The following is a 12,801-nucleotide window of genomic DNA, read 5'->3' as shown; positions in this document are numbered from 1 at the left end:
AAGGTCCAGGACCTTCAATGAAGAGAAAGGCAACAACATGGTAGTTGAGGTCGCACCTTTGGCCTCCATCTACATGTCAAATTACAAGAATCAGATTACGAGAATGAGATCCGAGAAGATTTGCATTCACATGAGAAGTTAATCATATATGCATCAATTCAAGTTGGTCTTAACAGCTTTGTTGAGGATCCAGACCCCATCATTATTGGATTTTAAACTTGTATTTGATGAATCTTCTAAAGCTATTGTTTCATCTAACAAGTCAGTTGGAACATGAATGTATGCATGCATGTAAATATGTTAATATATATAATACATCAATAGATCTGTTGTCAGGTTATTTAGTTCAAATCTAATGAGATGTAGGGGGATTCGCCACATGAGCATTAACCACCACTTGCAATGCATCTCCCTGCTGAGAGACTGCAAGACCCTCAGCCACCTCAAACAAATCCATGCGCATGCCTCCAAGACCGGCCTCGACGCCGACCCCCTCATCGCCGGGAAGCTCCTCCTCCTCGCCGCCACCACCCTCGCCGACGCATTGGACTACTCTCGCCGCCTCTTTTCCCACATCCCCTCCCCCGACCCCTTCATGTACAACACCCTCATCCGCGGGCTCTCCGAATCCGATCACCCCCACCACTCCCTCCTCACCTACAACCAAATGCGGCGGGACTCGGTCCCTCCTGATAGCTTCTCGTTCGCCTTCGTCCTTAAGGCGGCTGCCAATTGTAAGTCACCGAACGTCGGGTGGCAACTCCATTCTCACGTCATTCATCATGGTTTTGAGTCACATCTCTTCGTTGGGACTACGCTCGTCAGCATGTATGCGGAACGTGGCTGCCTGGCCTCTGCTCGGAAGGCGTTCGATGATATACCCCAACCAAACGTCGTTGCTTGGAATGCCATTGTAACTGCTTGTTTTCGGGTGGATGATGTAGAGGGCGCGGAGAGGCTTTTCGAACGAATGCCCTGGAAGAATTCGACTTCTTGGAATGTCATGCTTGCGGGTTACACAAAAGCTGGTGAGTTGGGGTCTGCGAGGAGTTTATTTCTTTCAATGCCTAACAAGGATGCGGTATCCTGGAGTACCATGATCACTGGCTTTGCCAGCAATGGGCTTTTCGGTGATGCTTTCGGCTTCTTTCGGGAATTGCTGAGGGAGGGATGCAGGCCGAATGAGGTGAGCTTGACTGGTGTCCTCTCAGCATGTGCTCAAGCAGGGGCTTTAGAGTCGGGCAAGATCTTGCACGCGCACATAGAGAAGGCTGGGCTTGGTAGCATTATCTCTGTGGGCAATGCACTCTTGGACATGTATGCAAGGTGTGGGGGCATTCTTATGGCGTCTAGAGTTTTTGATTGGGAGATGGAGAAGAAGAGCATTGTGTCTTGGACATCAATGATTGCAGCACTAGCAATGCATGGCTATGGAGAGGAGGCAATCCAACTTTTCCATAAAATGGAGGAGCACAGGATGAGGCCTGATGGAATAACCTTCATCTCCGTGCTGTATGCTTGCAGCCATTCAGGATTGATGGAACAAGGACATAAATTTTTCCAGGAAATGGAAAGTACATATGGAATTGAGCGGTCGATCGAGCATTATGGCTGCATGGTTGATCTCTATGGGCGAGCAGGACTACTGGATAAGGCCTATGAGTTCATAACCAACATGCCTATGAAACCCAATGCCATAATCTGGAGGACATTGCTTGGGGCCTGCAGCATTCATGGAAATGTTCGATTGGCAGAGCATGTGAGGGAAAAGCTATCAGAGCTTGATCCCAGTGACTCTGGTGATTATGTTCTACTTTCCAATATCTATGCTGTGGCTGGAAAATGGAAGGATGTTGCTAGTGTGAGGAGGTCTATGAGCGAACAGAGAATTCAGAAGACTCCTGGTTGGAGCTCGATCGAGGTTGATAAGGTTGTGTACACATTTGTTGCAAGCGATGACATAAGTGATGTGAAAGAGGAGGCTCATAAAAAATTGACTGAGGTAATGCTGAGACTTAAGATGGAAGGCTATGTCCCAGAGATCATGAGTGTTTTGCATGATGTTGAGGAGGAAGAGAAGGAGGATGCCATTTTGAGGCACAGTGAGAAACTTGCGGTGGCTTTTGGGTTGGCAAGAATGCATGGGGAGAGTGTCATAAGGATTGTGAAGAATCTGAGGATATGTCCGGATTGCCATACTGTAATGAAGCTGATATCAAAGGTGTACAAAAGGGAGATTGTGGTGAGGGATCGCAGTCGATTTCACTCTTTCAGCGAGGGTTCCTGTTCTTGCAGAGATTACTGGTAATGATTTTGACCCTCAATAAGAGTTCTGAGTTCTAACCAGGCTTCCATGCTTACAGACATCCTTGTTTGACATGGTTAAAAGAAACGTATATATTATTAATTGAGAGAATCACTCTAGTGTCATATATGAGTGGAGATATGATTTAAATTGAAAAAAATGAGGGAATCTTGAATTCTACTTGTTTTCTAACTTACCCCAAAAAAGTGATAAATGAGCTTGCTAATCTGTCTCTCATGTTTATTTTTATTTTTTTTATGCTGTTACAGTTCGATCCTTATCTTATGAATAAGACATGAAGAAAATTCAGCCTTTGAAGGTATTTGCTCCAAAAAGAATAAACCAAGTGTTTTAGTTGCTCTAACCATAAACCCAGAATAACAAATTAATACATTATTGAACCCATACTGATTCCCTGGTTTTATAATGCTTTAGATTCACTAGACAGGATGATATATATCAAAACAAAAACCTAAACCCTGAAAGGGGGAAAAAAACACATGAGAAATGTTTTTTTTTTTTTTTTAAAAGAAAGGAAGAATAGATAGAACTGGTATCCATCAAAGCAAAGTCACTTTGTACATGAAGCTTGCTATCATAATCCTTCTCTTGGCAATTTACATAGAATTCATAATTCTGAAATATCTATTTTCAGATTAATGTATAGGAGATGTGTCAAAATAAAAAGCATTAGCTAAATTAACAGACTATCAACCAAGTCTACAAAATTTTGGGTAATTCCTCTCTAAGTTATATGTGACACTTGTGACTAATTTTTAGCCTCCAGTGCATTTGTTAACTGAGATAAAACCATCCAATTAAAGATTACATAATCAAAAAGCAATATCATGAAAACTGGATATATATTTTCTAGATAAAATGCCTCTACTTTGTGCTTCATTGTCCTGATCTCAACCGACTGAGATGTGCTCTCATTAGCTTGGAACCATTTTTTCATGACTTTGCTCCTACACTAGGGACTAGCTACATAGGCCAGGTTTGCCATGGAAGCCCACATGGGGCCTTGATTGCTGTACGGCCTGCAATTTCTCAGTACAAGTTTACGAGGCTAGGTTTACTCAGAATCTCATCTTACTTAATAGCCTAAATAGGACAATTAACAGCTCAGAGTTGTCCGCGGCTTTCCTTGATAAAAATTAGTATGCAAACAGGCATCTGTTTTGCAAAAGGACTGACATTTTCTTTTTTCGTTCTTTTTTTTTTTTCCTGGTATTAGGCACTGATTACTAGTCCCATCCTCTAATTTATGTCTACTTTTCATGTGTCCCATGATGTAGAAATTCATTGACTAGTTTTGGTATCTCAAAAAAAAAAAAAAAAAAAAAAAGGTCCCTATGTGGCTGGTCATTTGATAGGTTCTATTGGTGCTCGAAATTTTGCACGATTAGTTTCAGTAAAAAAAAGGATAATGCATGATTAATGAGAAGCCCCTATTGTAACAATTCCCTTGAAGGTGCAGGTGTACTGCCTTGGATGCAGAATAGACTAAATGTCACTTCACTGTGATCAGAATGGAATTAGCATTGATGTGCAACTAAACAGACGATGACAGAAGAATTTTTGTGTGCTGAGGAATTCTTATCAATTTGATTCTAGATGCTATTTATAATGTGAATTAATCCTTCTACTTTCCAATTAACCAAGGATTAAGCAATTTTAGTAAAACTTGAAATGACTTTCTATTTCCATGTATTTTGCACTAATAAAAATACCAGCAAGCACATCCTGTTTCATGTTATGTGATTTTATATTTCAGAGTGTCATTTGTCACGCATTTTATGAGACTTGGATCATAAAAATATCAATGCCAGTGCAATTGCTCATTTTCATTGATATGTTGAAACCTGTGGAATAGCTCTCATGAAGTTTTCTCTGAAGAACCCATATTGTTTTGCTGGTTCAGTTTCATGGAAATGTCGAAACCCCTCTAAATATTGAAATCTCCATAACTGATATAAAATGTCATTCCATTTTAATAAACTGTCGGCTTGTAAACTAATAGAAACTACGAGCTACTGTTTTTGTTTGCTAGAAAGGTATTCAGAAATGATATTTCAATTGATTCCCTTCTGAAACCATTACTGTTTGCTCAGTAGAACTCATAAGAGTTGTTAGGTAAATGGTGCCAAAGACATTAAAGGTTGAAAGGGACAGTTGTAGAAATATTCATTACCTCCAAAATATATAATCTCAATGAGGCTTACATGCTATGCTTTTTGGAGTAAATAATGCATTGGCATGGTGAAACAACTGGTTCACCAAGAACAATGACAACATGCGAGCAAGCAATTGAGTCTATAAAGATAAAGAGGACTCGATAGTGATAGATCTCTCTCTAATGGTACCTATTGCATCGACATGTAAAGCAAGCTCACCAAAAACTGAATGCTCATCAATATCTCAAGACATGGTTCCATTTTGGTGCATGACCCAATTGCGATGCTCAATGTGGGGTATCATCCATATGGCACCAAAGAATGTTCTGTGCAAGGTCCTCCAAATGATCCATCCTTGAGAAGGCCACATTACTTGCTTATATGAAAGCTCAAAGACATTACCTGCATGCATATGATTGTGAACGGGTTTAGGAAGGCAATGCTGGAAAAGCTATTCCAGTTCCTTGTAAGCAAGTTGAGGTGTTGTTTCTTGGAGAAAAGAGTTGAAGCTTTTGTTTGTGTTCATAAGAGGTCCAAAGGATGGAGGATTGCCGAATAAAATGCTGTGTGTTCAGAAGAGGATTATGAAGTCGAAAGTTTCATTACGGCATTCTTCCACTAAGGACAACAAAGAAGCTCCCTTTCCTCCCCTTCCATATTCTGCGAGCTTAAATTCTAGCTAACATGGTCAACTTGGAGAAGTCTGGGATCATTATTATGAAGACACCACATATAGCTATTGTAGCCGCAATGGCAGCTCAAAAGTTTTTTTTTTTTCTTTCAGGGAACAGCTCAAAAGTTAATGCCTGTCCAAACTTGCTGCTGGTTCAAAGAGGCATCTAGCTGCGGATAAGGTGGGAATTGGATGGACTTGCCTACCAAATTCCACGGAACATGGCTTTGCCACATGGTTGGATTCTTTACAAAAACCAAAAGGTACGTATTTTTGAAGACAGACTGAGTTAATTCATGGTACTTCAAGAGACCTACTACGTGAAGCCATTTAAAAGAGGATATGAGACAGTATATTGCCCCATCTCATTCGCTCTGGATTTCGTACGTTCCTAACCACGTGCATTACTTTGACTGGCTAATTCTAGTTTTTAAGTACAAGAAAAGTGTGATCCATGTAACTCACTGAGTCCTTTTCCTAATTAATTAATATAAAAAAATATTTACATAAATAATTTAATTTTTAACTTATTTATCAGATTGATGTAAAAATAATAAAATAATATTTTAAATGATATTTTATCATCGCCACATCATCACCCATTTTTCATGTAGACGACGTCAAAAAAAATAAAATGAAAATAAAAAATGACAAATAATATGATATTTTTAAAAACATTATTTCAAAAACGTCATTTCAAATAGAATTTTTAAAAACATCATATTATTTAGTATTTTTAATTTTTCTATCAGAAAAAAAATGATAAAAAATAAAATAAAAATAAAAATTTTAAATTTATAAAAAAATAAAAATTTTAATTTTGATAAAAATAAAAATTATCATTTCAAATTAGTATCTCCATTTCAAATTATCTTTTTAAAAAAATATCTGAAAAAAAATTGATGTAAAAAAAAATAAAAATACCATAAAAAAAGAATTGAAAAGAAATAGAAATTATAATTCTAAATTTTAAAAAAATAAAAATTTTAATTTTAATTCAAATAAAAATTATCATTTCAAATTACAATCTTCTTTTCAAATTAATTTTTAAAAAAGAATATCATAAAAGAAGAAAAAAATGAGAAAAAATAAAAATTATAATTTTGAATGAATTTTCAAAAATAAAAATTTTAATTTTAATTCAAATAAAAAAGATAATTTTAAATTATTTTCTGCATTCAAAATTAATTTTTTTAAAAAAAATATCTAAAAAATCTTAAAAAAATTAAAAAATAAAAAATATCATTAAAAAAATGAGAAAAAATAAAAATTATAATTTTGATTTAAAAAAATAAATATTTTAATTTTAATTCAAACAAAAAACATCATTTCAAATTACTTTCCCCATTTCAAATTAATTTTTTAAAAAAAAGATGTTTAAAAAATAAAAAAATTAAAGTACCATAAAAAAATTAAAAATTTAAAAAATAAAAAAAATAAAAATTATAATTTTAAATTTAAAAAGAATAAAATTTTTAATTTTAATTAAAATAAAAGATATCATTGCAAATTACTTTCTCCATTTCAAATAAATTTATTTAAAAAATATTCCAAACAAATGAAAAAAATACCTAAAACAAATTTCATAAAAATAGAAAAAAAATGGTAAAAATAAGAAAAATAAAAATTATAATTTTAAATTATAAAAAAATTAAAATTTTAATTTGAATTCAAAAAAAAATAAAAGAAAAAAAATGCCATAAAAAAGTGAAAAAAGGGAAAAAATGTGAAAAAAATGATGTTTTTTATTTGAATTAAAATGGAGAAAGAAATTATATATCTTATTTGAATTAAAATGATATTTTTTTCATTTCAAATTACTTTCCTATTTTTATGGAATTTTTTTTAGGTATTTTTTTCATTTGTTCGAAATATTTTTTTAATAAATTTATTTGAAATGGGAAAAATAATTTGAAATGATGTCTTTTATTTTAATTAAAATTAAAAATTTTATTCCTTTTAAATTTAAAATTATAATTTTTATTTTTTTCTATTTTTTTAAATTTTTAACTTTTTTGTGGCACTTTTATTTTTTTATTTTTTTGAACATCTTTTTTTAAAAAATTAATTTTAAATGGGGAAAGTAATTTGAAATGATATTTTTTATTTGAATTAAAATTAAAATTTTTATTTTTTAATTTAAAATTATAATTTTTATTTTTTCTTATTATTTTCTTTTTTTTTATGGTATTTTTTATTTTTTAAATTTTTTAAGATTTTTTTTTAGATATTTTTTTTAAAAAAATTAATTTTAAATGGAGAAAATAATTTAAAATTATCTTTTTTATTTGAATTAAAATTAAAATTTTATTTTTTAAAATTCATTTAAAATTATAATTTTTATTTTTTCTCATTTTTTCTTCTTTTATGATATTTTTTTAAAAAAATTAATTTGAAAAGGAGTTTGTAATTTGAAATAATGATTTTTATTTGAATTAAAATTAAAATTTTTATTTTCTTAAAATTTAGAATTATAATTTCTATTTCTTTTCAATTTTTTTTTGGTATTTTTTTTTTTTACACCAATTTTTTTCAGATATTTTTTTAAAAAGATAATTTGAAATGGGGATACTAATTTGAAATGATAATTTTTATTTTTATCAAAATTAAAATTTTTATTTTTTTATAAATTTAAAATTTTTATTTTTAATTTTTTTTCTATTTTTTATCATTTTTTTTGAAAAAAATTAAAAATGTCAAATAATATGGCATTTTTAAAAACGTCATTTAAAATGGTGTTTTTAAAAATGTCATATTATTTGATATTTTTTATTTTTTATTTTTTTAACATCGTCTACGTGAAAAATGGGGGGTGAGGTGGCGATGATAAAATGCTATTCAAAATGACGTTTTATCGTTTTTGCATCAATCTGATAAATAAATTAAAAATTAGATTATTTATGTAAATAATTTTTTTTTATATTAATTAGGAAAAGGACTCGTAACTCACTATAGTGACAGTTGTTCATGTCCAAGTCCAACAGTCCATTCCAGAAGGTTTTGCTTATTGTCAATTTGATAGTGAGTTCCTGAGCAAATGATGGAAGCTATTTGCGGTAAAATTGCTTATTGTTAACTGGTTTGGATATGATCCAAGATAATAGGTTGGCGCAGAGCTATAAACTAACCCTACCTCACTTGAATCATGTTTAGCCACTCCCAACACTATATGTGATCATGACCAACCGTAATGAACCTCACCAAACAAAGGATAAAGGTGACAGCTGTTATGACATGATAACAGCCATTCTAATTTCATATTAGCTGTCGTACGGTTTTTATATTATGTTATATATAATAATAAAGGGAAATGTATAATGGCTATTATAATATGTTATTTAGTGTTATAACAGCTTGGCATATTGCAACAATGGTTATTTTTCACTTATGATTTTCTTAGAAATATAATATGTTTTCCAAAATTTTAATTTCTAAAATTAATTTTTCTCCAGAAAAGATTGAAAAAAAAATATTCTTATGAAATAAATAGTGATCGTAGAAATAACATTACATCACCATAAAAAAGGAATATTATTATTATTTCTCTATTATTGTCTGTTATTTTCTATTGTAATGTTGTGACAACAATCATGATAACAATGACTGATTTAATATTAAAATATTTTAGGTAGTAATAACGGATATTATAGATGTTATAATGGTCAGTAACAATTTTAGTGTAGATCCAATATAAAAGAGTCATACAATGATCGGTTAATGTTTTTTTATTTTTCTTCTAGATCAAACTTCGTCTAATATGTTTTTTTCCTCCTCTTTGTAGTTTGCTTCTTTTGAAAAAATTTAGATGGCTTTATTTGTTTTCCCCATTTTTCCAAACAAAAATCTTGTACTAAGTTGCACTAGACCATGCTAGGTCAGAAAAAAATTTGTGCTAATCCTTCTTTCAAAGCATTAGGGTTCATACTTTCTAATTCTTTTCTAATCATTTGCACAGAACTCTCCAAGGCACTCGGTCTGCATTCAAAGCCATAAACACATCAACGAGTGTTGCAAGGACTTCCGACACCCTTGTCCATGTGGTACTCATTAGTCACGTATACTCATTCACTAGTGAAGATTCAAAACGATAATTAATCATAATTGTAGCTATAATCACCAAGTCTTACCTCAGCTATTCATGTTCAGATTCCTGAATCTCCAAGTGATGTTGCAAAGAAAATTTTTGAGTTGTTGAATTATTAATTTTCAATGCAAGTTCATGTTTTTAAGGTAATAATTCAAGCTCACATTTGATTTATCAAAAATTTCCAATTTGGGGGAGGAAGAAGCTGTTTATTTTTTCAAAATATATTTATTTTAAAAAATAGATTGTTTGATCAAGTTTATTTTAAACAATAATTTACTTCTGAGTGGTAGCGGAAGCTGCTTTTCTGCTATAGGGAGAAAGCAGAAAATTGAAACTTCTTCTTCAAAGTAGAAGCAGAGACAGAAAATTAATTTTTTCAAGACAAAAATATCTTTACTTAAATTTATTATTTATCATAACTATCTCTATTTATTTTCACTTAACCTTCTCATTATTTACTATAAATATATATTATTTTTTATAATTTAATAATCAAAAATATTTTTTTTGAAAGATTTAACAAACACAAACTGCTCCTCAAATACTGATAAAAGCGCTTATCAAATGATATTGCCAAACACAAACCACTTCTCTCTCGCAGCACTTCTTCTGAAACTCTATTTTAAAAAAAAAAAAAATTTAAAATAAATTGATTTTCATATCTTGGCTAAATAGGTCCTTAGATTCAAATTCCACCGACACCAAAATTAATTCTAGGGATTAGAGATGTCCGTGGGAAGTGTTACTTAAGATACACACATTTGGTAGGAAAAGGTCTGATAAACGCTTACCATTGTCAGCCACGTCCATGCGCACACCTAATACAAGGGCCCATCATTTAGATAGTCCCAAATTGATGCCACCATTGACTTGCTACACCTCATGGCCATGCACCTACCGGATTGTCTCAGAATACGGCGTCACCAAATAAATGGGACCTGCCATCATGGTGGACCACCCACGAAGGCGGTACATGTCCATCAGGATCCCATCTCTGGACCAGATCTCGGACGAGGTCTCATTGTCCCAAATCATCAATTAGCAATAAATTTCAAGACATGGGTGTGGCGTGGCCGGCTACGTCTCGCCCAAGGCTGGTAGAAATGGCTTTCTGGGTGTCGGATCCTGGCCGCTTTCTTATGAATTAAGTTGGTCATGGATCAGTTGATTGCCTTACACGTGGCTGAATAACTCGTTTCCATCCACTGGCTCGTCGCCACGTGGGAACCAGGTGTCCCTTGGTATTGGTAGTTGTGATCCTCTTGTGATGTGCCCCCTTGCGTTGTCTTTATTTTAGCACTAGTTTTGGACCTACACATTGTGTGCGGATTCTAGATCATATAATAGTTTATTTTTTAAAAAAATTATATATAAATAATAAAATAATATTTATTAAAATTTTTGATATTCATTTATATTTTTAATTAAATATTTATTGCAAGAAAACGATAATATCATACTTTAAAAATATCATTTAAGTTACATAAGTAAACTTTAATGACATTATGCTTTAATTCAATACTTGAAGAATTAAGAATTATTAAGTAGGAGAATCTAGACATGTAACATATTACAAATTGATTTTGATCCAAATGGCATTCTTATGTGATAATATACTACTTACGTGGACAATCTAAATGACTAATCTACTTTTTCTCAATATATATATATATATATATATATATATATATATATATATATATATTAGATTTGTGACAGAAATGCCTCTAAGAGCTTAATAGATTTGTTGTTTTCGTAGCAATAAATTATAAATTGACAATTATGTTCTAATAATAAAATTTATTAGTGATTCTTGGATGCAGTTACCTTAATAATATGTATCCTCAGGGCATTTAGCAACATACTCAGTAAAATAACAAAATAATTAGAAATAAAATAATATCTTATCTCTCGGTTAATAATGTTAGTACCTTACATGTACAATGCACATGATAAGAAAAAATAAAACATAAGGGGAGTGAAAAGACTATAAAACCAGAAATATTGATATATTTATATTCATATTTATTTTAAATAATTATAAATATAAATTAAATATTAAAAATATATATATATATATTAAAATAAATCAAATAATCGAAGATATTACTAAGTAGTATATCTATATAGTCATTCATCATTCTTAAAGTTCACGAGTGTTACATAAAATTAAAAAAGATTACAAATAGGATCGGATGTTCAGATTCGAATTGAATAATTATCTATTTATATTTATATATTTTTTTATGATTATAAATATTATTTTAATATTCTAATTTTTATTAATATTTTTGATAGAAAAATAGATCTAAATAGATATTATTCGATCCATTTTCATCCTTAGTAAAAATAAAAAGATAGAAATGGCAAACTCAATAAACAACTTAGACGAGCATAATTAGGAGATGGAAATGAGAAAAATAGCTTAACATAGAGTAATTAGGGATTTTTTTTTTTGTGTGTGCGTGCGTGCGTGCGTGCGTGTGTGAAAAAGCTATAGATATCTGCCTAACATGACTGCTTATACTATACCAATCCTCCAGTGCCAGTGAACTGTGGCTGAAATAAATGGGTGAAAGGTCCTAGGCTTAATGTTTAACCCACGTTAGGAGCTAACCAACCCTGGGGCATGTGAACGGTTGGAATGACTCCATTCATGTGCTTATACGTGGAAAGCATGCTTGTATTCATTGCTCCTTGGATCACAATCTGAGAGGCGTACCATCTAAAATATCAAAAGTCGTGCATAAGGGAGCTCCCTAATAAATGGTTTCTTTTTGGCTTAAGCGACCTGTATGGAGTAACGTAAGTCTGTAGCTGTAGAGCATGAATGCAGCGACTTGTTTCCAATATAAACCACGGATATTAAAATACCACCATGAGATAACATAAAGAATCTTATCTTTGTGTAGAGAGACACGCATCTTGGACAACAATTCATGGTCCACATAATTTGTCCTTCCGGGCCAATAAATTTTGCTATTTTTGGGAGAATACGTCGGCAACCTTAAATCCATGAGATTTTAAGTGATAGCTACGTTACAATGTTTAAAAAAAGGACCAATTTTGGTGACCAGCAAAATTAATGAAATATTTAGAAAGTTGCTTAGTAAAATAACCACGTACACTAAATCCAAGCCTTGGTGTACATGTATTGTGTGGCACAGAGCTTAAGGGGTAGCTGCGAGCATGTTGGGAAAAAGGATCGATTCAGTTTTCTAATGGACATATTAAAAAAAATGTCTAGAAAGTTGGTTAGGAAATTAACCTTATAAAGAAAAAGCATATGGGCTATGTGATGAAATAATCAAGAAATTTCTCTATATATATCTTTGCAAATATAGATATTGTACATTTATCCTTTGAAAATCATTACTTGCAAGATACTCCTTAATTCATCATGTTATTGCATAAATATCCCTCCCTTTAGTTTTTAGGCTAACGGCATTGAAAATAATCATTTTGAGCTTCACTTAGCAACAACAGCAATAGAAGCAATAACAGTAACTGAAGTTACAGAAGCAGTAGTAGCCATCACAATACTGGACTTATCTATAAC

General features: G+C 31.8%; 1 protein-coding gene across 1 annotated transcript; it reads left to right on the top strand.

Annotated features, from left to right (window-relative positions):
• Positions 1 to 280: 280 nt before the first annotated feature.
• Positions 281 to 9,310, top strand: LOC105056585 (pentatricopeptide repeat-containing protein At1g74630). Its single transcript, XM_073248096.1, has 3 exons — positions 281 to 2,304; positions 5,267 to 5,418; positions 9,111 to 9,310. The coding sequence occupies exons 1-2, from the start codon at positions 356 to 358 to the stop codon at positions 5,283 to 5,285; spliced, it is 1,968 nt and encodes a 655-aa protein (XP_073104197.1). The 5' UTR covers positions 281 to 355; the 3' UTR covers positions 5,286 to 5,418; positions 9,111 to 9,310.
• Positions 9,311 to 12,801: the final 3,491 nt, after the last annotated feature.

Source organism: Elaeis guineensis, chromosome 13, assembly GCF_000442705.2.
Source record: "Elaeis guineensis isolate ETL-2024a chromosome 13, EG11, whole genome shotgun sequence".
Lineage (NCBI taxonomy): Eukaryota > Viridiplantae > Streptophyta > Magnoliopsida > Arecales > Arecaceae > Elaeis > Elaeis guineensis.
The sequence above is the reverse complement of the archived record's forward strand: the minus strand, read 5'-3'. Positions and strand labels throughout refer to the sequence as shown.

Excerpts from the sequence above, each read along its gene's own strand:
- LOC105056585 (XM_073248096.1), top strand. The coding sequence starts at position 356 with ATGAGATGTAGGGGGATTCGCCACATGAGCATTAACCACCACTTGCAA.